Source organism: Lathamus discolor, chromosome 1 (assembly GCF_037157495.1).
Source record: "Lathamus discolor isolate bLatDis1 chromosome 1, bLatDis1.hap1, whole genome shotgun sequence".
Classification (NCBI taxonomy): domain Eukaryota; kingdom Metazoa; phylum Chordata; class Aves; order Psittaciformes; family Psittacidae; genus Lathamus; species Lathamus discolor.
The window spans coordinates 38,126,390-38,152,852 of record NC_088884.1 but is presented as its reverse complement, the minus strand read 5'-3'; the positions used below and the strand labels follow the sequence as shown (position 1 = coordinate 38,152,852).

At 41.2% G+C, this 26,463-nt stretch overlaps 1 protein-coding gene across 14 annotated transcripts in view; it reads left to right on the top strand.

The window, feature by feature from the left end:
- The window catches only part of GRIP1 (glutamate receptor interacting protein 1), a 334,511-nt gene that overhangs the window by 97,712 nt on the left and 210,336 nt on the right, over nt 1-26,463 (top strand). For 4 of the 14 annotated variants that reach the window (XM_065668357.1, XM_065668365.1, XM_065668384.1 and 1 more), the window contains exon 1: nt 1,991-2,528. The exons of 3 other annotated variants lie outside the window; for them this stretch is intronic. In XM_065668357.1, the coding sequence (XP_065524429.1) occupies nt 2,396-2,528 (133 nt within the window). In that variant the 5' untranslated portion in view covers nt 1,991-2,395. Of the gene's footprint in view, nt 1-1,911; nt 2,529-2,908; nt 2,930-26,463 lie in introns of those variants that run through there. 7 more of the 14 variants (XM_065668428.1, XM_065668434.1, XM_065668343.1 and 4 more) reach the window with 5 other exon arrangements.

Genomic DNA, 26,463 nt, shown 5'->3' with positions numbered 1-26,463 from the left:
AGTGTCTGTTCAGTTCCAGTTTTCAGCTTTCGTTTAGACGACAGTTTAAAAGCCAGGAAGTTTTACCTTTTCTCCTTTTTAAAAGGTAGCTGTGTCATTTTGAATGGAACTTTATAAGTTAACTTCAGGAAACAGTGATGGCTGCAAAACTTCTGCCTCACGATGAATGTTTCTGACACCTACAAATAACTTTTTGCACATCTGTTGGGGAGAGAGCTCTACAGCAGCAAATATAGCATCACAACAACATTTCCCTCTCTGAAAAGAGAGTTCTGCCTCTGCTGTAGGCTCTTTGTTTGGTGTTCATGTTTCATGATACTAATGCAATGTTTCTGCTGCTTGGTGGCAGAGCACAGAAAAGACGTGAATTGAAACCTTCAGAACACACAGTGAGTGATCCCTTCTTAAAGACCCATACAAAAGTTTTACTGGCTTTTTTATTTTTGGTAATATACCTGTAATAGTCCTCTAAGGTCTCTCCCCTTCGCAGTTTGAAAGCTGTGTGATAAAAACCAGGCTTGTAATGAAAAATAACCTCCTTATGCAAGTTACACTAAAAATAATTCTGGTAGTGCCCTCGGGATGTTCATCAGCTAGTGACGGTGGCTGCATTTTCACAGCGGAAAAGCAGGGGCTGGTAAGGTCAAGGAGGATGAGTCTGTGTTCCTGCGGGGAGCTCAGTAGGAGTGTCCGTGTTTTTTTTGAGCTTTTAGAGATCAAATGGGTGTGGTTTTGTGACAATGTTGTTCTAAAGTTACTGGGAAGGCAGAGCAAGCCCACAAGAGTTCCAGAGCTTGCTTTCACGGTGTGTTTGTTTTGGATCCTCAGCAGGTATAGCTGACCTCTGCTCATAACTTCTGCGTGTTTCAAAACTAGAAAACCCCAATTCATTCCTGAGCACTCTCTGCATACTTGTGTTGAAGCGATGATAAATAGCAGTCCTGGCTTTTGCTTTACTTCTTTTGTGCTTTTAAAAACACCACCCTGGTTGGCTCTTTGCGAGATAATGACTCACTGAAATCTTTGCATCACTAGAAACTAACCCCCCTTCTGCATGCTCTTCATTTTCCAGATGATGACCCTGTAAAGTCTGTTTTACAGGAAGATTCTCTGACTTCCTAATGCTCATTATGTGCAAAATGGTATCTCCTGCGAGCATGGGTGCAGGTGACCATGATCAGCACATGGTTTGACTGAGGTGACTGATCCCTGACTTGTGCCAACAGACAAGGAGAGGTCCTGCTGGACTAGAGGCTTCATGTGGCTCATCGGGGTGTTGTTACAGGAAAAAAGCCCTGTGGCAGATGTCAACGTGATAGGATTCAAGCAGGCACTGCTTTTGTTCTTGTGCAGGAGGAAACTTCATCAGAAACACGGATGAAATTCCAGCCTTATCTTAGGGAATGCGTGTGGGATCCAGGCATGCAGCAAGAGAAGAGAGCAAGCAGCTTTTCAGGCTTTTCCCTCCTATCATGCTGTGCAAAGGATAGTCTGCTGTACCTCAATTTTAAAGTTTTTAAAACTCTGCTGGGATTTTAAATGACTGTTGTTGTGCTTATGATGTTGCTTCCTTTGTTTGCCTATTGCCATATAGCCTGGCCAGCTCTATGGGAAACCTGCCTGCAGAGTGCCTTTTAATGTTTAGATCTAGTGGTGATTAGAATATACTAATGCCCAGTGGGTATATGTGTCATTTTTTAACAGCTGCCGAGCTTTCTCCCTGCTGCTCCAATTAACACATTCAGCACACACTTGCCAGTGAGTGGGCTGTGTGTATGGATTAAACCACTTTGCTATTTATTCATCCAGCATATGTGATGCCACGATTGGATCAGCGTGTTTCCTCTTCTCACAACAAATGAAATCAAAGGGGCTCCTGAGCCTGTGCCTGGGTAAATACGAGGGCAGCATTTAACTGGCAAATGAAAACCTGTTTTGCCTTGAGATATGGTTCAGTCCATTGACTAAGATCTATCCCCGCCTCCCAGCCCCTCTTCAAATGATGGAAACACAGGATAGGGAGCTCTCAGTGCTGGGCTTCCCCTTGCTGGCAGGCAGGTCTCTTCAACTTTGTCCGCTGCTGTTTAATAACCACTTGAAATCCTGACTTTTCTCCTTTTGCTGCAGTATTTTCCTCCTTTGCCTATTTTCATGTTGAAATATTGTAGTTGGTGCATTTGATAAAGTCCACCACCCCCTTTCTCTTATTTTTAAAGGGAAAACAATATGCTTGCTAGTCACAGCTGAGGTAAGGGAGGGGTTTTTTTGATGGTGCCTGAGTGGCTGGTCAGAGGCTGCAGTTTTGCTCTGGTGCTTGCGATTGATTCATGCTGGGACAGCTCTTTGTGAAACAGAGGGCAAAGGGGGCTGCCGGCCGGTGCTGCTGAGGCAGGAGATGGAGCGCTTCTTGGGCTTTGTCAAGCAGATAAGAAGGTCGAGAAGAAGAAAAGGCAAAAAGTACCGTCCAGAGGAGGATTACCATGAGGGCTACGAGGATGTCTACTATTATGCCTCGGAGCATTTTCGAAGTAAGTATTTTGCATAACCTCATTTTCCTGTGGCTGTGAGAAATATAATGCTGCTAAGATGTTTTAAAACCCTAAACCCTGAAAACACAAACAGTATTTCTTGCTAGAATCTAAGCCTCATGCAAGTATTAAAGCGTCGGTTTGTGTTAGGGCTTTATGTGGCTGTGACTGCTGATGAACAATACAAAGCAGCTGAAGTGGCACGGCTGCTCTCAAAGTAAACGGGGTTTGTCTGCAAACCCGGGTAAGATTTCAGGTGCAGTTAATTGAGCCTGACTGCTGGAAACCTTTTGTTAAAACACTTTGTGCTGAGAAGCAATAGGGCGGTGGTAGCCCTTGTACAGAGCCTTTGGAAAGCTGCATGGATGTTTTTTAAAGCGCTGTAGAGGCAGCAGTCATTTGTAAGTTGGAGTTGATGATTAGTGTTTGTTATTAGGGGAGAGTCAGTCCTCGGGGCCTCTGCTGTGACCTGGTGTTTTCAGTACTAAGTCAAGTGGGCTGCTTCCCTGGGGCAGGTCCAGGACCACTGGTGAAGAATTGAGTGGTGGGTTTTGTTTGCTTGCACTCACGTGCCAGCAGCAGCTTGCCCGAAACCAAAACAAACCATCTGCTCAGAAGTCCCCGTGCAGTCTGTGAGCTGTTTCTTGCAGTGTGGTAGGGCTCATCCCCTGTACCTGTCAGGCTTCGGGGCTGCTGGTCTGCTATGGGCTTCTCCCAGCGGAGGGGATGTGCCCAGAGGTGCCCATGGGGATGGTGGGAGGGAAGCCATGCTCAGCACCTACCCAGGGTATTGTGCAGAGCTGTCAGGACAAGGTGGTGGCATTAAAAGCAGTCATGCACAGAAATCACCTTTTTAAGAGGTTTCTGCTGTTCTGGCAGGTGGTTTGGGACCTTCGCAGTAAAGCTGTGCCTTTTGTTGAGCAGCTGAAGTTTGATGCACTTTCTTTGTTGCTCTGTACTGTGTGAGTGGCTGTCAGTATCTTTTTGCATCATTCGGCTTCACTTCCACTTTGCTGAAATACACCATAAGAACCCTACATTTGTTTTAAAACAACAATGAATGTGATTGTGCCTTACAGTACCAGAGTACTGCTATCCTGTGGAAAATTAGGAAGCAAGAGATTTTCTTTTTCTCCCAGTGTATCATGAGTGCCTGTCTCCAAAAGTAAACTCATGTAGGGTGTTTGGTTGTTTCCTGGGTTTCTTCTTAATATAGTCTTGATCTCTCCATTTTTAAGAGCATTTATCATGCTGATAATCTTATAATTTATCTACGTTGTTAAGATGGAATTCTTGTAAGAAAAAGACCTATTTTGGGGGTAGTGCAGTTGTAATAGAACATATTTACATAAAATCTTCCACAGTAGAACTGAAAATTTTAAATCTACTTAGCATGGAAAAATGTGAAAGTGATGCATGTTAGTGAAAGTGCATAACTTTTTCTTGCTTTAATATGTAAATCAAAGGAAGGTGTCAAAGCTGTATGTCAAAATATTTCCCTCGCTGGTTGTTGTTGAAGGTCTTTCAAGTAAGAAAGCAAAACCCTTCCAAAAACTGTCACATGTAATAAGGATTTCTTGAATGCTGATTAATAAATTATTAACTCTTGATTTAATGTATGTCACTAAGATTGAGCCAAATACCTAATAGGTTTTTGCTTTTATTCTACTTGGAAAATAAAAGGATAGTACACACTTCAGCCTGTGGAGGTCATAAGTATTTCAGATGGGACAAATCTGTGTTAGATTTTGAAGTGGTGTTTACAACAGTGATCACAATACTCGAATTGAAGGGTCAAAATAGTGCACAGTCCCATCGAGTTGGATGCACAAGGAGTTGGCAGCTTCTCACAGTTACTTAAACCAAATATGGCACAGATCAGAGCATCAAACATGAGTTGCTCCTCAAGTGTTTCTTTTGTTTCATTTTTCCTGGCTAAATGTGTCACTGTTTTTGTTGAATAGGTGTGGTAGCTGCTTAAAGCAATATATGAATGTGGAAGGATGCTGTTGGTGCTACTATAAATGCTTTCTTGAAATTGAATTTCATGTAATGAGGACAATGAAATGTTTCATAGTTTAATTATGGTCTTGTGTTATGCTGTTTACAGCGCAAGTTTAGAGTAATTGCAGAGCTTTTAATAGCCATTTTTTCTGCATTCGTATGCTTAGAAGAATGTGTGCTTGAGAATAAGATCATATTTATTGGTATGATTTTCAGAATATCAGAGTTAATGAAATCAGAGGTATTCATTCAACTGAATGCAGTTGGAGCTTTTTTAGATTTAGCTTCCTCTTCCCACATTGTTATCCATCCCTCCTCTGCCGTCCTTTATGAGTTATATGTCCAGTTAGCCAGTGCATTTGAAAATTGAGCCAATCACTTCATGAGCTTGTTCCTCTCTTCTATCTGTTCGTAGTATTGCTTAGAGTGTTGTATAGAGGCTGAATTAATGGACAAATGCAGAAAAAACATTAGAATAAACTATCAAACAGAAAGAAAACAAAGTTAAAAATAGAATAGGCCTCTGGGAATCACAGGAAAAAGGTGACTTCAGTTTGTCCTCAGCCCAGCTGTGCTAAGATATTGTAGTTCCTGCTGTTAGGTACACTGTCTTTATTCCTCTGAAGCTCTGTCATAGACCACATTCACTGTGATATTGGGACACAGCTGGATGGAGGAAAGGTGTAGGAGTGCCTAAAGTTCCCTGAGTAAAAAACTAGATCCCAGCTCTTGAGTCAGATGACTTTTTGCTTTGACATTTCATCCATTTGGGTGCAGTTAAAATGGATATTCTTGTTTTGACAGGCAACATCAACTCTCCTGGCTTTTGGAAGCATCTCTGTTCTACGTAATGCTAGAATAACTAACAATTTTGGTACACAAGCATATTGACAATAGTGCAGGCATCATGCTGATTTCAGTGAGACTTTGCAGTGCAAATGTAATGGGTGATGAAATTGCTACTCAGTCCACTCAGACAAGTTGGTGCTTATTGTTTAAAACACTTCAAAAAGCCTTATGTTTATCTTGTGTGGCATAATGACATTGCCATTCAACCTATTCCTTTTACTAAGGCATGAAAAAGGCCCTTGTTATATTATTACCAAGTCTGATAGCAAACATCAGGAATGCTATCACATATGTATGCATTGTATGCATACATACATGTAGCATGTATGTACGTAGCATGTGTGTATGCATATAGCATGTATGGAATACTCTCATAAATGACATGCCGTTTTGCTGTAGTTGGAGTGTTTTGCCAGGACCTTTGAGGTTTCAGCTTAGTTTTGACCAGGCAGGTGTTTTGGGGACCTGGCCTGATTTGGTCATCTCTCTCCAAAACAACACCCCAGTCTGGTTTCAGTGCTAAGTCTTTTAATTACCAGAACACTTGGGAGAGTTTGGGTTTCTTCCAACCCATTTAGAAACTCACAAGTCACCCAAAATGTGGTTGTCACAGAGTGCCCATGGAGGTCCAGAGGGTATTACATTTTGTTTAATTGGTGTTACTTCTGGTTTCTGTCTGTCATCTCCTCCTGGAAGATACCCTGTTTTCACTGGCGGTTCTTCTAAGTTATTCCTCCCATCATGATGTAAGCAGCATAGTCTGTTGGCATAAAGGTTTTATTTTTTGTTGATGCAATGAAAATGTTAAAGAATAATTCCAAACCCCAATGATAAAAGAATTCTACTAGTAAACTCCAAATAACTCAAAAGATCACATATTTTTTAGCCCTGACCTTAAAACACTCCATGTAGTCACTCAGAGTCTCATGAAATATTTTCTTCTATCCGTTTTCAAGGGCTAGGATGTTATTTGACAAGAGTGTTGATATTTTAGACAAAGCAGTCTGCCATAGTGGATCTGTGGTATAATCATGTATCGGTTTTCCCTGTGATGCCATTTGTCAATTCTTTCACAATTCTTGGGAGAGAATCATTCACTTCCTTAGTTTCAGGACAGTCAACCTCTTTGAATTTGCTCTAAAATGCCTGTGATGATCTTTCCTCTCTTTCCATTAATTGTCCCACCTCTCTCCCTGTGTCATCATGGGACAATGAAGGTAAGGTGTTTGACTCCTAGCCTAGTAAATAGGGCAAAAAGGAAGAACTGGAAGTTTTGTATAACTCAGAGATGAAAATTTCCTCTTTGTTGACTGAAGTCTGGGAATAATTAGTTAGAATGAATACTGGACGTATGATACTCTATGTGGGATGATGTCAGCAGAAAAACTCTTCTTGGGTGTTACTCTCCAACGTGACTTGATGCTCTGGCGCAGAGAATCCCTTAGCTGCCAAAATCTTAGCAACAAACGGCTTTACATTTCATACCCTGGATGGTTTTAAAGCTGTGTTAAATATTGATGGAAAGGACTTGCTACTGAAATATCACTAAGAAAAAACACCGAGGCTTCCTTCCATGACTTGCCTGTGGTCAGTAGCAGCATCGCTTTTGTCAAGATTTCCTCCATTTTGTAAATTATAACAAATATTCTTGTTTGCAGCAGTCTCATAGATTTGATTGGAGTTGTAAAACAGTTAATGGTTTTATGAGTAGTGTGGTGACAAGGGCACTGATTATCTCTAGCTCAGGTTGCAGAGATGTTAGTTGATCTTAAGGGCGAGGAATGCGGGGCAACTGCTTGGCATTTTACGAAGTCTGTGTATTACTAGTCCGCAGTTTAACTGGATGTGTGTGTGCTTGAGGGGGTTTCTTCTCCTATCACAGATCTTTTCAATACAATAAAATCTCAGCTTTTGTTGAAACTAAAGGTAATATATTTGTTACAGCCTACAAGAAAAAAGGCTTGGTCAGCTGAGCAGAGAATATGGCAGGCCTTGAAAACACAATGATATAATCTTTTTAAAAATGCCTAAAGTTTGCTAAAGGTTCTTATTTTCTTCTCCTTAATGCCTGTTTCATGATTGTTGGACCATGAAGATTTTAATTAATGGATTATATTTCTTCAATATTTCTGTCTGTTTTCCAGAAGTTACCTTTTTCCTGAGGTCTGGATAACCCCAGAACCACAAGTTCATCAGGAATGGGATGTGATGCCCATGTCCAGAGAGACTCTGCCATCACAGTGCTAACATCCAGTGTTAGATTGCAAGCCAGGTGCGGTGACAGAGTAGGCAGCTGCATTTGAGCTTTACTGTCAGGGCAGACAGTATCAACTTTCCCATTTAGAGATTTCTAAATGAAAAAAAGTGATAGCAAGTGACTGTTGTCCCTGAAGCCACTTCAGGCTAAAACTTCCTGTGTACAGGTGTCAATTACATTTTCCATTTTTGAGTAAAATTCTGGCACTCGTTATATAAGGATGTTGCACCCTTGCGCTGTTTCTGTTGCTTTTTCATCTTCATGCATATTAGATTGTTTGTTTTTTTTTCTTGTTTAGGGGTTTTTTGGTTGTTTTTTTTTTTTGGGGGGGGGGGTTGAACAGTTGGTTGTTGCATCAAGTGGAGTTTTGTATTTCATGACAGCCATCCTCTTGCAAAGGGCTGCTTGACTTCCGAAGAACTGTGTATTTGGAGGTGATCCTGTTTAACTGCTGTCTTGTTTGCCATGGTCGTTAATCATTGTATCCTTTCTAGAAGAACCCAAGAGGTAGAGAAGAATTAATCTCATTTTATAGAAAGCAAACTAGTAGGAGTGTGTTATAAAAAGGAGAATGTTACAGCTCTTGAGCATCCCATGAAATTATTTAGGTCTTCTCAAGCCTGTAAGAAATACACATACATGAAAATCTTATTTTATTCTTTTCCTGTTTTATAGTAGTTAAAAGCATGTAAGTATTGGGATGAGGCTTGTGTTTGTAGATGCTTAAGCTGTTTGAATAGCAGCTTTAGCCACATCATGTTCTGTATATATATTCAAAGATAATTATATTGGTGTCGTTACTTGTGCAGTAGCATGATACCCAGTCGCAGGTCTGTCAGTGGGGCATATGAGGCTGTGGGGTCCCCTGCAGGACTGGAGCTATGCATTTCTTAGGCAGATGTGTGCTGGTTTGGGGGAAATATTTTCAATATACATGAAACTGAGGGGTGACCTCATCAATGTTTACAAATATGTAAAGGGTAGGTGTCAGGATGATGGAGCTAGGCTTTTTTCAGTGATATCCAGTGATAGGACAAGGGGCAATGGGTGTAAACTGGAACATAGGAAGTTCCACGTTAACATCAGGAAGAACTTCTTTACTGTAAGAGTGATAGAGCACTGGAACAGGTTGCCCAGGGGGGTTGTGGAGTCTCCTACACTGGAGATATTCAAGGCCCGCCTGGACAAGTTCCTGTGTGATGTACTGTAGGTTACCCTGCTCTTGCGGGGGGTTGGACTAGATGATCTTTTTAGGTCCCTTCCAACCCTTGGGATTCTGTGATTCTGTGAAACAGGCCATAGAAATTTTACACTTTTTCCTCCTAAAGCACAGTGTGCAACAGCCAGTTCAAGTTTGGCAGCAACAGGATTGCTTTTTTAACATGAGCCTTGTGGCTTTTCTGCAAGTGGCCCTTAGAATCCCAGGGCAGCGCAGAGCATGGATGGTAAAACGCTGCTTTAGAGTTACTTGAGGGAAACCAGCTTATTTATTTTAATTCACTGAAATAATGAGACCTGAGTTACGTAATTCTTCGCATGAACTATATAAACACTTCTGCCTGCTAGCAATTATGAGTGTACAATTTCTGTGCTACTTTTCCTTCATTTACTTTCTAGTCCTGTTCTTTACTGAATAATTGAAGATCCTGATTGCCCCTGCTTGAGAAATGTATTTGTTACGGGTCTTCCTCCTTTTATAGTGGCTGCTGGCATGAGGTTGTACCTTCACTGTTTCAGAGAATTTGGCAGAGGATTTAGTGTATCTAGAATATATGGTGTTCAAGTTCAAATAATGAAATTTGGAGAGATCTGGACTTAGTACTTCCTGAAATGATGTGTAAGTTTATGGTTTTAATCCTGACTTTGTCAGTTTACATCATGAACATGTAGTAATGTGATTACTTTTTTCCCCATGATTATTGTGAAGGGAATGAAACATCAGGTTTTATGAACAAAGATTAAAAAGAGATGTAAAAGCAGCTACTGAGGTGTCAGATTTAATATTAGCCTTCAGTTCCAATGGAAAACTTAAAACAGCAAAACAAAGAAGGAAGCAACAGTATAAGCCTCTTGCTGATTAGATTATGAACACTTATTGAATGATTGCTGTGTTTCTTCAGCAGGGCATGCCAGCAACTGTAATCATCAGCATGAATGTAAACACCTGTTTACAGTAGATAGTATTTGTATAAGGCAAATTTGGTAATCCTCATTGCGTGTATGGAAATCATTAGGCAACTCTGTTTAATGTTCTGCAGCAGGAAAGATCAGGAGTAGTGCTGTGGCTGGACACAGGAGCCCATGATGACCAGACTGCCAATGACCCAAGCACCTGAACAGTACCGATTTTGTTCAGAGGATTTCCTAGTTTCCCTCTGAAATCCAGGAAACGGTATACAAATCAGCATGCAAGACTGTTGCAGTTCAGGGAATGCACACTCCAAATTTAAAAGGCGATAGAACTGAGGGTGCCTATAGAACCTTAACGTGGTCTCTCTTTAACGAGTCCTTAATGAAGGACTACCTGCTCATTTTTGCTGTGGAACGTGTGATGGATTCAGCTTGTGGCAGAGGCTGCACCGAGTCCTGGTGCAGCATTGGGCCTGGCCTCCCCACCACCCTTTCCACTGGGACTTATCCCTTTTTTCCCTGACCTTAGAGCTTGAATTTGGAGATGTCTGTCACAAGTTGCTGTAGTATGCCAAGGAGAGTATGGTTTGAATCTATAAAAATTATGTAAGCGTGACTAGTTTGAAAATCCAGCCATAGGGTATCTCAGACTGCAACCTTTAAATTGTTGTATACCTTCAATGATAATCTCTCTGTGCTCTAGTTCTCTGCCTGTGAAATGAGGTTGATGGTACCTCTCTTTCACAGGTACATTATGAAAGTAAATTAGTGTTTGCTAAGCTCTCGAATGCTGCAGTGATGGGCACCGTAGAGAGCTCAGGAAGAAATTCATGTCTATCCAGAAAGAAGGGCTGGAATACTGGGTGGGCGCTAAGGCATGGAATTACACTTTGAGCACAGAGGGGAAAACAAGGTCTTCAGTAATTTTTGAGGTAGTGAATGTTTTGGGCATTACTGAGCCAAGTCCTCTTGCCAAAAACTAGAAGATAAGGTAATTTAAAGATTGTGTTGCAATGCGTATGTGAAAGGAGACCGAATTGAGGCTTGCTAGGAATTCTGAAATCTGGCACTTACAGCTTGCAGTTTGATTTTTTAATGGGGTGTGTGTGCAAGTAGTAGAGAATGCAGAGCAGCAGTTCCTTGGGCTTTAACATGCAGTGGGAATTCCATAATGACACGTTATGGGCATAATACTTTATATAAATGAAGCAAAATCTCCTTGGTGTTAAGATGGGCACAAGTAAATTTTGGCGAGTGGCCATAGCATCTGATCACGCTTCAGATAGCACTTCAGTGTGTTTTTAGAACAGTCCGCGTGCTGACACTGGGAGCACTGTGGGCAGAGGAAGGAAGAATCAGGCATCAGTTTTTTGGCTGTCCCTGGGCACAGTGGAACAGATGATGAGAGACATCTGAGGAGAACTGTCCTTGGAAAGGCAGCCAAGGGAAGAGCCAAACTGAACAGGAGTAACAGGGTGCAAGAGGAGGTATGAGATCGTGCCACCCTGCAAGTAATCTTCAGGGTATGGAGGACATAGCTGATCTGCTTCTACAGCCCCACTGAGGGAAAGCAAAGAATGAACCCTTTGGATTTGCCCAGCCTGTTCTTTACTTGCTAAGCACAATATAAAATGCCTCTGTGTAAGGCATGCAAACACCACGTCTTCTGCATAACACAGATGCTGGAGATAGGCCATCAGAGATGGTTTTCCAGGTGTCAAAATTAGGCTTGTAGGTGTAGGACTGATGCTTGTAAGGCCTGTGTGTACATAGAATCACAGGGTGGTTTGGGTTGGAAAGGATCTTAAGATCATCTGGTTCCAACCCCCCTGCCATGGGCAGGAACACCACACGCTAGACCATGTCAGCCAAGGCTCTGTCCAGCCTGGCCTTGAACACTGCCAGGGACGGAGCATTTGCCACTGTTCCAGTGCCTCACCACCCTCACAGTAAAGAACTTCTTCCTTATATCTAACCTGAACTTGCCCTATTTAAGTTTAAACCCATTACTCCTTGTCCTGTCACTACAGTTCTTATGAAGAGTCTCAATGCTTGGGTATGGAGTTGGACAAGGATGGAAGGGACAGTGAGAAATTTCTTTGGGGATACTCAGAATTTAACCTGATGCTGCTGCAAGTACCCTGACCTACCTATTTAAGTTAAATCCAGCTTCTGAGCTGGGGACTCGGGTTAGAGGACTTCCAAGAGCCCTTCTAACCTCAGGTAATATGTGATTTTATGAAAGGATGGATGGTGAAGAAAGGACTGTGAAGAAAGAAAGGAGAAAAGAGATTAAAGACAGCTTTGGGGGAGCTACTGTTTGAATAAAACTGCAAAAAAGAAAGTGAAATCAAAATTAGACACTAAGTAAAGTTTTAACTCAGTAAACTGCGTTTTCAAATGTGTTCACAGATGCTTCCTTTGGGTGTGTTTAACAAGCTCGGTGGCTACTCGGGTCTGTGTTAATTTGATAGCACTGTCCCTCTCCCAGAGGGGAAAACTCCTCCTTCAACAATACACCTTGTTGCTATTCTGTCAGCTGGTAGCATCTCTATTAACAGGCAAAAAAAAAAAAGGATTCACAATGTATCACACATAAGTGCAATAACCCCACATATTTTACATATTTTAAATACAGAGTGATAGTGGCTTTTTGCCCTTGCTTTCTGCTGGTTAGAGTAGAAAATAATGTAGAGCCTTTATGAACTGCTGCCTGCACCCCATTGAGGAGCCCAGTTGAAGCTGTGTAGTCAACAAGAGATTGGTCATGGCAGGAGCTGCAGGCTGTGGTGTCAGCTGTATTAGCGCTGAATGCTCAGAAATTAAAAGGGATGTTTGCCACGCTGTCTGACAGGGATGCTGCATCTGACAACCTAGTTTAGGGGAAATGAGAAGGTGTCTGTGAAAGAAAGTCGGGAGAGAGCCTGGATCGGTGGGAAAGCTCTGCTAGCAGCAGCAGCACTTAGGTCAGTTGTCAATGAATGAGTACATCTGGTGGCATTTACAATTTGGAAAGCAGGAACACGTGTTTTCTGTGAGCACGTATTTTCGGTTGAGTGGTGGTAGAATGTCATGTGACTTGTCATGAGAATGCTACACATTCCCTTTTGTTGATATGAGGAGACAGGAGTGACTTCTGAAATGGAGAGACCAGAGCTGTTCAGGGTGGTGGTTATAACTGCTCATCAATAGTTAGAGTGCAGTAAGATGGTGGAACTGCTTGCTTCGCTGAAATCCCTATGAATTTAGTAACACATTAGTAGTCTCTGAAATGCTCCTTTTGTAACTTGACCCGTATTTCACCTGACTTCCCAGAAGATTTCCAGAGGAGTTATGCAGGCATCCTGCCTGAAAAAAAAATAAAAGAGAGAAGTTTTCTTGATCTTGGGGCATTAATGATTTGCTTACATTTTTCTTGGTATGCTCTAAACACAGTTACAAAAATAAAAGCATATTTAGGAATGTGGTGGGTTTTGATAACATCTCTTTGCTTTCCCAGTCATCATGCGTATCTTTGCTGGCCTATTCAGACAGGGAGTACCCAGCCCTGTGCTACAGAAGCGTAGGGGAAAGGTTTCCCTTTAAAGCCATCCCGTTAAAATACCAAGACTCCTGAATCTATCACAAGGGATAGGGAAAGCACGAAATGTTCTAATTTTGCAATTGGTACCTGATTTGCATGCTGCAATTCAGTGTTTGTGTTTTGTTCTTGTCCTGGTAGGAAACAGTGTTCCTGTCTAGTTTCTTTTCTTTTTCACTGCTACTCTGAACTTGGGATATTACAACAAATCTGATGGGCTGTGGGTTTTGTAGGGCAGATCGTGTCATGCAGATTGTTTCCAGAGACTGAGCAAAACTGTTGAAGGCTGTTCTAGTTACAGCCTGGAGTTGGTGGTCCTTTGTGCCTTACAGATAATTGAGCTTTTTACAGCCACATGGCCATTCACAGTAGATTGTTTTGTTCCTCATAAAAAATGACAGAAGTTTAAGTCTCTTGCAAAAACATAGTGCCGGTGGCATAATTATGCAGGAGGTTACATGAGTGTGAGTAGAGAAGGCAGCCAAAGGTAACACACTGCTCCGTTGTATGAAAATAGCTTTAATACATAGAAGATGCTCAAGCCCTGTATCTTTCTCACAGTATTTCATTAAGACAAATTTTAAGTTCTGTGAAAGTAATTGTTTGGAACGAATTCTAACACAGCTTCAGCATGTTGGTATTTTACTCACTGGTAAATTGTCAGTGGATTTGCAGGTAAGAAAAATGTAGTTTTGGTCAGAGATTTCTTGTTTTGTGCTAAAGTGTCTTTTAAGTCTTGATTATGTAGTGATTATGTCGTATGTGGTTAATAAATGGATGATAAGTAGCAGAAGCTTTATGGCCTTAGATATAAACTACCGCTAACTGATATAGGGAGATACACAATAAAGGAAAAAAATTTAACTTGATTTCGAGTAGGTAATTCATGATCACTTCCGCTCATTTTAACTGCTTCTCGAAACAGTTAAAATTATTCCTAGAATTCCTGTTCATCTTTTCTTGGTAGCAACTTACATTTTTTGAACGCACAACTTAAAAAAGAATCTGAGAAACCAGCAATATGTAAAAATCTGTGGTAGTTTCATAGGTGAATTGTCCTGATTTTTTCTTTTGGTTACTGTAGTGACTGGAAGTGATCCATGCTTCCCAGATCACAAGGTTGTTTATCTGCCTGTAGGCTCCTAATTTCAGCTTGTGGAATCTGGAAAATTCAACAGTTTTTGAAGTCCTATCTAATATAGCAGCAAGGACCACAGTGTGGAGGAAGAGATTAGGTGATGATACCTAAATGTGAGAACATATCTTTTGGTATTATTTTAAGCCTGCTGTGGGCTTTTTTTTACCCCACTGCTGTTCATGATTTATCTAGTTCTTTAATTCTTCACGTGGGCCTTGGCCAATCGAGTGGAGCTCTTTTAATGGTTGTTTTGTTTTCCCAAAGTGGAAATTTCATTACTTTTCTGAATTACAAGCCTAGAACCCCTTTCTCTTCACACATTCTCAAGTACTTGAAAAATGCAGTTGTGGTACACAGTACCCCTGAATTTGCAATCTGAGAAAGATTTTTCTTGCAGTTTTGTCAGAAAATCTGATCATAATGAGAAGGGAGGAAGGTAACACATCCCATCTGCAGTCATTTAAACCCTCCTGCAAGTAAGGGCTTTCTAGTCACATTTGGACTAGAAGGGATGGACACGTGTGTGTGTGTCGTATTAATACAAAGTGAAAAACTCCTCGAGTCATAGAATGGTTTGGGTTGGAAGAAACCTTAAAGATCATCTAGTGCCAACTGCCTGCCGTGGGCAGGGACACCTTCTGCTAGACCAGGTTCCTCAAAGCTCTGGCTAGCCTAGCTCATGGTCTGCAGCATAGCTTTTTCTTTTAAAAAGCATAGCTACGAGTATTGAGACTGTTGGCTGCTCTTTCTACTTACTTATTTAAACAGAACTGTATGTGCTGCTCAGCAAACCAGGAGGATGGCTGGTTGTTGATGTGCCTAAGCTCTAGCACAGACTAGAGCTTGAGATGTGTATGGCCTGCCTTCGAGCTTGACCCAAGGCCACTGGGAATGCCTTAACTTAAAGCTAGGTCAAGAAAAATGTGAATAGGAAGCTGTTTGAGGAAGAAACAGAGGAAGTGAAGTTCAAAAGGCTCTTGCATCTGCAAATTCAGCTGTTTTATTCAGAAACTCTGGTCTTGGGTTTTAATGTGTTTTTCTGTGCATCTTAAAATGCATGGGGAGATTTATTTGTTTGTTTTATTTATAGCTGCTGCATGGAAAAACAAAGCTTTCAAAAATCTGTCTGCAGTGATTGCACTTTTCCTGGTTGGTGTTTATTTTATCAAGCAGATTTGTAGAGTTGACAGTGGGGTTTTTTTGTGTGGTTTTATATTGTCTCGGCTGTATGTTGCTGTAGGCCAGCCGGAGATTTGATCCTGCAAATGCCGGGCATATGGGTAACTCCATTAGTGTGAGTAGTCCTACTGGCAGAGGTTAGATACAAGGGTCTGTAGTAGTGAATGCTAAAGAAAATGGTGTGTAAGGGTAGAATAAAATAGTAATTCTAAGAGTTTCTTCCAGATACTTGTTGTGTTGTGTGTCTGTGCTATATTCCAATTCCTGGCAGAGATTAAAGGGTATTTTGACTGAGATCAGCATCCCTGGATTGCTTCCTCAAAGATAATTTGTAAGCATGCGCAGTTTTATTTCATTTTGATTCACAAGTGAAATTGTTCAGACTTCAGAAACAAAGCCAGTTGATTAGTTCTGCATTATTTCATTTCAGTGCATGATTTCAACCTTGTTCATTAAAGCTGAAGTGGAAAACCTGGGTCTGAAGGATCACTGTTAACAGGAACCACTAGCCTGGAGCACAGAATTCAATAATCATTGATTAATACAGTTTGCTGCTGATTTCTTTTATTTGAAAAAGCCAATTATTCTTGCCAGTATCTTTTAAACATGAGCCTTCATTTACAATTTAAAGTTTTAACTTGAAATAATAATGGTGTTTTAAATTGTGATGTTGCTGGGGGAAGGAAGGGGAGGGAAAAGAGGAAAAAAAGCGAGGCTTATTTAACACTGACCCCAAAATGCTGTTCCGCTGAAACAGAATTGAGGTAGATGGATCTATTGTAGGAAGTATTAAATACGGTAAATTGCCTGTCAGTGCAAACAGTGATTTATTTTTTTTATTTGGTTTAATTTTGGTTTTATTCACTTGAAGCAAAATGGATTCAGGTGGAGCTTGAGAGAAGGCCTCACTGCTGCTGTTTACGGTATGAAAGCCAATTAATATTACGGAATGCAAGCAAACAAATGTGTGCTTTCTCTGGTATGGAGGCCAATGGGGATACTGAAGTTGTAGACAGAGTTTTGGACAGGAGCTAAGCACATTTGTACATGTACGTAGAAAATGCATGTGTGAGTGACAGCTTGAGGTTTTTCGGTAGGGTGAAAATGATTTGAAGCAGCAGCAGATTAGCTGTGTGTTTATAGTGATCTGTCTGCTACAGAATCTTCATGTTGTTTCTTCAGATGTTTTAAAAGAAAGACCTGAAGCACTTGCAACCTTTTGGACGTCTGAGGTGCAGAGTCACCATAGAATAAATCATTTAAGTCTGGAGCTTAGGGTAGCGGTGCAGAGATCAAACATACAAAGCTTTGGTATCTGTGTCTGCAGTTAGATTTAAGTCTAATGCAGAACTGAGTGGTTGCCCTTGCTGTGTGAAGGTCCTGTTGGTTTGTGGGAAAGGGGGGGCAGGTGGGTGGGCATCGGCACTCCTTCCTTTGAGCTTCTGCAAGAGCAATTATTAAGGAAAAAAACCCCACTTGATGCTGAAATTTTGACTCAGATGTGTGTCTGTGTATGCGTGGTTCTGGAATCCCCACTTTTGAGCAGAAACTTACTGCAAGAACAGCGTGTACAAAATCCCCTTATGCTGCTTCTCAAGTGTAGATAAGCTGCATTTCCACACAGCAAGCCTGTTTGAATTGTTGAGGGGGGAAAAAAATGAACAAACTCTGTAACAGGCAAAGTTCCTGTATCCTGGGGGGTTTTGACCACTTCAAACATCTTTGGATTTCTTTCTGTAAATCAGTTCACTATTCTTGCCATATGGAATAAGAAAATATTTAATCAACATGAAGACATTCTTCTGTATTGCCTGTGCTGGGGACATCTCCCTCCCAGGCCTGTCCACCAGCAAGCTGCCTGTCTGTCCCCTGGGGTCGGTACTTCTGTGCTGCTCGTGATCTGATGGACAGCACTTGGCATGTGAGGACACCAGCAATTTCTTTTCCTAATATTTACTAATTGCTGTCAAATAGTAAGGGCAAATCTTATCCTGTCATTTCTTGAAGAAGAGTGAAGTGGAGGAGAGATTTTGTTTGTTTGGTGGGTTTTTGTTGCCCCCCCCCCCCTTTTTTTTTTTTGAAGGCCAAGAACAGTTTTGTCTGCATAGGGTTTAAGAAGTGTGTGAATGGATGCAAATAGATGGGCTTTTCCCCCCTTTGTGTACTGTTTTCTGTACAGAACAGCATGTGTCAATCTCAGTATTGTGAGTATACTCTGGGAAAAAGGTTTCTGGCTTTTGGATAACCTTTAACTCTTCGGAGATGCAGAATTATGAAATTAAAATGTCAGTCTATCAACAAGTTAATTTTTAATAATTCTAAGAACTAAAGCTGCCTGTATGTCAGCAATTTTGTGTTGTAAACCTTGTATTTACTAAGCCACCAGTGGGGCCACCACTATTGCAGAGGATGAAGTGGACTTGTTTTCGCTTTATTGCTTTATTTATTTTGAAGCCAAAATACCAAAAAATGTGAGGGAATGAGATTTGTTTTGACAGAATTTGAACTAACTGGGCCACATACACCCTCAAGACTGATGAATGGTATGGAATTAAGTAACAGGTTTGGAGGACTGCTATGAAGAGTGCTCAGCAGAAGGGCCAGAGCTTCCTTCCACTATCTCAGTCACATCCTGTCTTGTCTATTGAAGGCTATGTTAAGCCAAGAACTAGAGCAGGGTGTTTTCTAGCTTTTCTCACTGTTTGAAGCTCAGGATCCATGTGCGTCAGTGTTAGGCTGAGCAGCTGCAGTTCTGGAGGTGGTAGTTGCTGGTGGGGCTCCCTGGCTTTTCTTCCAAAGTGAAGGGTGAAGATTGCATTGTGGCTGCAGGCAGGCACCTGTCCTGCACCAGGGTGGCTTTGTCTACCTCTGCCCAGCCCTGGTTCTCCCTCTTATCCTTTCCCAAAAGCCCTGTTAGCGGGTAGGCACTGGTGATGCGATAGCTCCTCTTTTTAGCCTTTTGGGGTCAAATCAGATGCTACGCTTACTCACTTAACTGGTACTTTCTTGAGAATTAGGGAAGAGTGCATGTCAAAATGTTATAGGAAAAATAAAAGTTTTGCTGAACATGGTGAGGAGAAAACAAAAAATAGTTCAATCTTATTGTCAGCAAGATATATTTACTCTTTGTTTGCTGTCAGAAAATGCTTGTAGCTGTGAGGTTTTTCTTATCCAACATCTAACCAGTATTAGCTACATTTGGTGTTTTGATTTTCCTGTACTGACTGATTGGCTAGCCTGAATTTATATTCATCTGCATGCATTTGTGCTTGAGTACATATATTTATATATGCATATATATATATATATATATGTAAAATTTGAATTGTGTTTTTGATCAAACTTTATGCTTCTTCCTGGGCATACTGGATGCAATTAAGTGTAGGTTCAGTGATTGAAAAGATACTATATTTAAAAATTTAATGTCAGGTTACATAAGGAATACCAAAAATATGTAAATCTGTTGAACAGGGAATGACTCTCTCAGTTTTGGGGAAACCAATTTGGGGGGTGGTGGATTAAAAGAAATGTATTCAGATGTCTTAAATAATGTAATTGTTTCCAAGCAGCTAATACCAAGTATTCAGAGTAAAGTTAATTTGCTAATGGGAGTACTGGACCCTTTGAAAAGCTGTTTCAAGCACCAAGTTCGTTTCAGAGATTTAATAATTAATCAAAATGACTATATTAAATGTCAGTGAATATATCTATGCGTTGCTGTCATACCTCTCTCTCAACATGCATTTCCAGGCTCTTAATGATTAACACGGTGAGATCTGTAATGTAATAGTAATGCTGGTGCACTGGAAAGTAAGGTGCCTCTTGAACATTCTTGCTGCAAATTCTTCAGCTTGGACTTTGTTGCAAGCAGTGGTTGTAAGGAGTGATTTGAATGGGCTAACCCATCGCTGCCTCCTGCTTGGAGATTGCTTTTCGTCTTTCCAGAATTGAACCCAAACGTGTAGAGCCAGACAGTCAGCTCCCGCTGTCACTCCCCCATGGCTTCCCTGTGCCGCTCTAATGGAATAGCAGATGTTGCAAGGATGATGCATGGGTTGTGGGGAGCTGCATTTAGCATAGTGAGGGTGGCTGATAAAATTTGGCATGGTGGTTTCTGTGTATTTCTGCTGTATTAGTTGCATGTTTAACTATTCATGAGGTCGTTAAAGGTTTGTGCTGTGGAAGGGCATTAAAATGACACAATATCTCATTTATAAATGTGTGCAAGAGAGGCATCAGATGTACTAATGCAGGAAATTTCCAATACCTACATGTGATACAAAGAAACTGAAATTTCAACTTGTAGCATGCCTTTCTGCGACTGTGGTCATGGAAAAGAAGCAAATCTTTTGCACTAGCGCAGAGGTTTCTCTGTAGTTGTTTGCTCTTGGTGGTAGTCCTGTAGTGCAGTGAATTACTATGTGTGTGGGTGAGCACATGCACACACTTGAGATATTTTAAGAAAAGTCTTCAGCCTTCTGGGGAAAAAGAAATCACTCAGTTCCTAAAAATCCACTTATGTGCAGGACAGTGTGCTCGCTAGAATGCCTTGCACTGCTCTCTAGAGCAGCATAAAATCACTGAGCATTTGTTCCAGCTTCTTCATAATACCCCAGTTTTGAGAGGCAAGCATTTAATGTGTTATGATAAAGCAGTCATGTTAGTAGTGTGTATTTGCGCATACAGCTGGCTTATAATCATGGGGTATACAGGTTAGGAAGGGCTTCAGGACGTAAAGTTTAGTATTGGGCTTTCTGCAAGCCTGTGGCTCAGCCTGGTGCTTGAGGGAAGATGTTTTGGGCAGTGAGGATACTGTGTCAAGAGGATCTGTGTTTAATGGGCTAAAGAGGGCTACTAACACTCTCAGTCAGTAGACAGCATTGTTCCCTTGAGGGCTTGAGTCACTCAAAGTAAGCTGCCAGGTGGTATTCATTTGTTATTTCCCATAGCTTCTCATATCAGAGGTGGCAGTCGCAGAGCACAGCTTGGAAAGTCTGGTGGGGGCGAAAGAGAAACTTAGGTTCTAAATGATCAAAATTATCAGAAGTCCAGCATCAGAAAGACAATGGCCTTAAGGCAAATTATAAGACAGTAGGATCTCTGGTGGCTGTGATTGCTTTCTGAACTACAGTTTGATCTCTCAGCAGCTGCATGCTTCTTTAGAAACATCACGTGCTAGTGAGTGGTTGTCTTTAGCCTCATATGAATAGTATACAAAACTCTTTGCAACATAAAAGGTGATTTGACTTAGTGGAAACATGGCCTGAATAAAAGAGCTTTGAAGTAGGTAGGAGTGATTGCATTTACTTCTGCAAAGATCAGTTAATCCAGTTAGTCAATATACTAAAGTAATGAAAGAATTCCTTTTACTGTACAACTGCCCTTCCCCTGTCTCCCCATGAGTTTTACTCGTAACATTGATTTTCTAGGGCTTCACAAAGTTACTAGTGAAGTCTAATAAAATTACAGATTACTTTGTATATTTTATTGGACATAATTCAAATACAGAGGTGGCTTTCATTCTGGCTGTAATACTGAGCTCCCACCTTTACGCCTTCAGAGGGAGCTGGTAACTGCTCTTCTAGCCAGCGTGTGCTCAGCATCTGCTGGTAGATTTTCATGGATCACAGTGCGGCTGCTGTTGGCATTTGCAGGCCAGCTGAGAGGTCCATGGAGAAGGGGGCAGCTGGGATGCAGCACGTGGTTGGATTTATACTTCTGGCCAGCTATAGACTCGGGATTATTGTGCTACTTGAATGTAGCATCATAGAATCATAGAATGGTTTCGGTTGGAAGCGACCTTTAAAGCTCATCCAGTTCCAACTGCCCTGCCATGGGCCGGAACACCTTCCACTAGACCAAGTTGCTCAAAGTTCTGTCCAGCCAGGCCTTGAACATTGCCGGGAAGGAATGGGGCAGCCACAACTTCCTGAGCAACGTGTGCCAGCGTCTTCACCCCTCTTACAGTAAAGAACTTCTTCCTAATATCTAATCTAAATCCACTCTCTGTCAATATGGCAGGGCTTTAACGTTATGCCCATTATGAGAATTATTTTATGGCCCAGGAAATTATGAGAAACAATACTGTTAAAGCTAAAAAAAGCCCACCTCCAAATGAAACCACTGGATTTGTATTGAGATGCAATGAAGTAACAGCTCTTTTCCTTGTATTCTCTGTGGTCTTAATGTTCAGCTTTCAGATATGTTGAGTCATAGCGATGGACACTGTAAGCAGGTTTGCAGAAATCAAACCTTTCGGTGTTCTTGGGTGGAGTGGGAATTTTCGGTGTTTCTTGAACACTAATTTAAATAAAATTATCCAATGAAGGAGTCAGAAGCCGGAGTTTGATGTGTGTATATACGTCTCGAATTAAAAGCAGATTCCGGAGAGGTTTATTAAAATACAAACAATGCAGATGATGATTGTAATGTCAGTAGGCAAGAATTAATAGTGCAGTAGAGCAATAGTGTGCTACAAAAATATATTGGTTTATCACTGAAACTGTGCTGTCACTTGAAGCTTTGAAAGTGTTTTGTGATTGTGGGAAGTACTTTTTTCTTCTTTTACTGAGATATGTCTCAACTCTGGATGTAGAACATAAAAAAAAAAGATGCAATTAAGTGTTACAATGTGACTGTTTAGCAAACCTGGAACGGAAATTGCAGTGACTTTTATTTTTAAAGACTTACTCTGCAAAATTTCCCATAATGTGAAGACGCTCCGAATCTTTTCATTTTGCTTTGCTGAAATCTAGGGATAACATTGTGTTTGTACCCATTTTCAGGTTTGTACGAGATTTTGAGAGTGGAAAAGCAGGGATTAAAATATTGAAGAACATTTTCTTCTGTTTCCACTCATAGTATTTATGTAATTTTATTTTGTTACTACTTAATTAGTTGTCCTTGGTTTTGTCAACCTTTGCTTACAGCAAAGATTAGGAGAGAGTTAAAAATACTACAGCAGATAGAGCAAAGCAGAGGGAGCTTGAGTCTGTTTGCTCTCGTTTGTGCAGTTGTACCCTGGTTTTCCCTTGAAGTATGACCTTTTCTTTTTACTTTTCCTTCTTACATATATATGATTATACACATTTTCTATATCTAGATATTATCAACACACATGTATAGAATATATATGAAAAGCGTAGGTACATGAAAAGGCAGTGTATCCCCTTCTCTCAGTAAGGAGAGCCTGCTGCATGTCCAGGCCCCAAGAAGTGCAGTGATGAGTTCCACTGAAGCGTGAAGCAAAGCCAAGGCATTGCTTGAGCCTTGACTGCCAGGCATGACAGTAGTTTTGCCCTGAGAACATGTCAGGGTTCCTTGAAAGACTCTCCTGTCAGGAAATCCACTAGGATTAATTTGATTTCCTCAGAGCATTTCCCCTTTCAGTCAGCTTTGTCCCTGCTTCCCAAATTTCAGGTGTAAAAACTGAGAGGGGAGATGAATAGCCATAGCTGATTAAGCTACCAGAGAGTGTAGTATATGGAAAGGGCTTCCTCCCCGCAGCACACAGGAGCAGCCCCAGCTCCGTGGGATCATGTTTTAGCATTTGGCAGGTCAAACTGTGCAGTAAACCTACAAACCAAAGTAAATTCCCACCCTGCTGTCTTTTCCTGCTGAGCATAAGAAACTGATGGGCATCCTTTTTCTCCTCATCTCCTTAAAGACCTTCCTAAATGTCTACCTGATTTCATTCCAGCCCTGTTAAGCAGCAGTTTTAGAAATAGTCCAGATGGGAAATATGCTGCCAGAGGTGGTCATTCCTTTGTGCTGTGTGTTTCTGGAAGCATAGCTGTTGGTGCCCAAACCTGATTTTATTAGGGAGGAACCTGTCTGATAAGTAGTGTAGATGTGAGATGGATGCATACACACAGGTGTGCACGTACAGTGTAGGTATCTAAATATGAAACTAATTTTCAGTTCCCTAGACACTTAAAATTGTTTTGTGATTGTTCCCCATAAAAGTTAGAAACTGCCTTACTCTGTCTTTGCTCTACAGATATTATCACAGTCATGTATCCCGGTGCAAGCGCAGTGCTGGGCTTGTATCGATCAGTGAGTTGTTTTATAGGTTGTAGAGAGCAGTCTGTTTTGGGGAACCAGTTCTTGTTAAAGTGCACATGCTTTTATTAATTAGGTTAGGAATAGTAGTACTGAACTTGTGTGGTTGCTTGTAAAATGTAAATGTAGCAAGCAGAGACTAACACAGATAAATTCCCCTGCAGCTACAAAGCGGGGGGGTGGGGGGGTTACTTGTTCCTTTTTTTTTTTCACTTCCGCCCACTACTGTAGTCTTTGGATGCCACAGCCCCCATTTGTGCATGCTTGCAAGAACTGGATTCCCTCTTGAACATCTGTCTTCCCCTCCAGTGACCTTTTATTGTACTTGACCTATTTTCTGGTGTTTCCCCCATCAATAACAGACATCCTCCCTAACTTGCCAGCCTGTGAGGAGCAGCTAAATGACCATGACTGCCCTCTTTCAGTGCATAGCTGGATATCATAGAAAGTACATCCCAGTGGTTCTTGTTGAATGAAAAATAATCGCTAATGAGTAGTGATTATTTCCTATAGAAGTTGTTTTTAACAGCAGTGTCCACAAAGGAGACTGCTGTGGTTATCTCCAGATAGAGGAACTGTTCACAAGCTGCTCACTCAGCTCTGCTAATATTGAAGATGATAAGACTGTTTGTAAGGGTGAGGAAACCATCAGCTGAAATATTTGTAACTTATTTTGGGGAAGTATTGCAAACCAGTGCTTTGACAAGATGTTGTGAGAAAAAACTCAAATTGCTGTGGACTCCAAAACGAAAGAGACTTCGACGTTTTGAATTGACACTGAGAAACAGAACAAATGGCATTGTGAACTAGATGTGAATGTCAAAGGGTTTCCCAGATGTATTTTTGAAAGAAACTTATCCTGCATGTACCTGCTGGTGTCATTGTTGGCCTAGAAACAGGGCTGGATCCTTTGCCCACTTGGAAGTTTGCCAGATTAGTTAGCATAGGCAAGCTTCTTAAAGCATTCATCTAGTCTGTTTGAACTAGTCTTCATACTGTAGGTATATGCAGGTCTCAGACTGTTTTTTCATGCCATGAAACATTTGGTTACCCAAATCAGGAGATTTTCTAGTAGATGATCCCCAAACAAATCTAATGGATGCTGTATATTGCAGGATGCAGTATGCGAGACTATGCTTTCCCCATCATCTTCCTGTTTGAAGCTCAAATACACAGTGTAAGTAACAATCCTAGTTGAAAGAAGTTCCTGCAGGTTTGCTGCCTGTGCACATTAATTTCAAGACAAAGCTGTTGCAACCTACAGGAATTTCAGCTTTTAAGTTAATCCAGCGAATAAAAAAATCCTCAAGAACTGTCTTAGCTAAATCCAGCCAACAAAGGCTTGTATGTTAACTTTGGGAGATAGTTTGTGTGATGTGACACTTAAGATTATCAATCAAAGACACCATAAAATTATTATTGTGACAGAGAGAGCTGAAATATGAAAGCATGTAAGCTTCTATCCTATTGTAGCAGGGCACTTTTTAGTTAAAATGCTAATTTTCTTGTGTTTTCTGAACATTTCCTGCAAAGATGGAGCATCATATGGACTTCTGTTCTGGTGCCGTCCATTATATATGCTTTTCCTAATTGTTGAAAGCAGTAGAGTGTTACACTGAAGAAATGCAGTCTACAACCAGTTGGCGAATGACAGGATTTGGCAAATTACACAGGTTCATATCAGACCCTGTCCTAAACACATGAGAAATTTATGCTATTTTCTATCTTCCGTAACAGTTGAGAGAGTTGAGTGTTTTGAGTATTTTTGGCGAGAAAGGGTCCAAACCTGTTTGTAAGTGTCTAAAAGCCTTTGCCAGAAAAGGGAAATGACCGTTTGTACAGCTGTTTTCTGCCTCATTCTCTTCCAACATTTGAGCCAAAAGCTGCAAGTCGAGAGGTCCTTCTCTCAAAGAAGACTTTGCCAGGCATTGCAGTGGTGGCTCGCTAGCTTTTCACAAGCACTGCACCAAGAACATTGCTCAGAAAGAAGTGAAGCTGGAGAAGCCAATATCAGGAATGGAAATGCCCACTAAAGCAAAAATGGTCTGCTTGAAATGTAGAGCAAAACACATTCTTTTTTCCTTATTCCCTCTTGACCAGCTGTCCCTAGACAATGCCTCGTTCCAGGGTGTTGCACGCAAGATCTAAACATGTTACTTAAAGGATATTAAATACTGAAAGCTGAGGTTGACTGAGAAACAGAAGTATGGTTTTGGGTGTAGGATGTCACTTGTAACATCGGGTTGCTCAAAGACGGGCGAGAAGAGGGAGCAGCCTTCGCATACAGAATGTCTTATTTGTGACACAAATTAAAATCTGCTCTTCTGACTTTCACAGGGGGAGAAACAGGGAATAATTGGAACTGCACCTGTTGGCTCAGGTGCTAGAAGTACTTGCCAATTCCTCAAATTGTTTTGTCCAGTTAGCACTTAACTGCCTTTTTTGTTTTCTGAGGAGGAGGAAGACAAGCTACACCTGTCTTTGGTCAGCCTTACCCAGTTCTCACTTGGTGCTGAAGCACTATTGCAGCTCATTGCAGGTATAAAGTATGATTTGATTATGAATGCTGAAGCACCTACTAGCATCATAATTTAGTAAGTACTCCAGATGAAACACATTTGGGATTAATTTATCACTGGAGAAATTGCTAACGAAGTTCCAAATGACTGTAGGCTGGGACTGTGAGGAGAGGCTGCTGCTTTTCATGTGCATGGATTTCTGCCTTCAGAGAGATGAT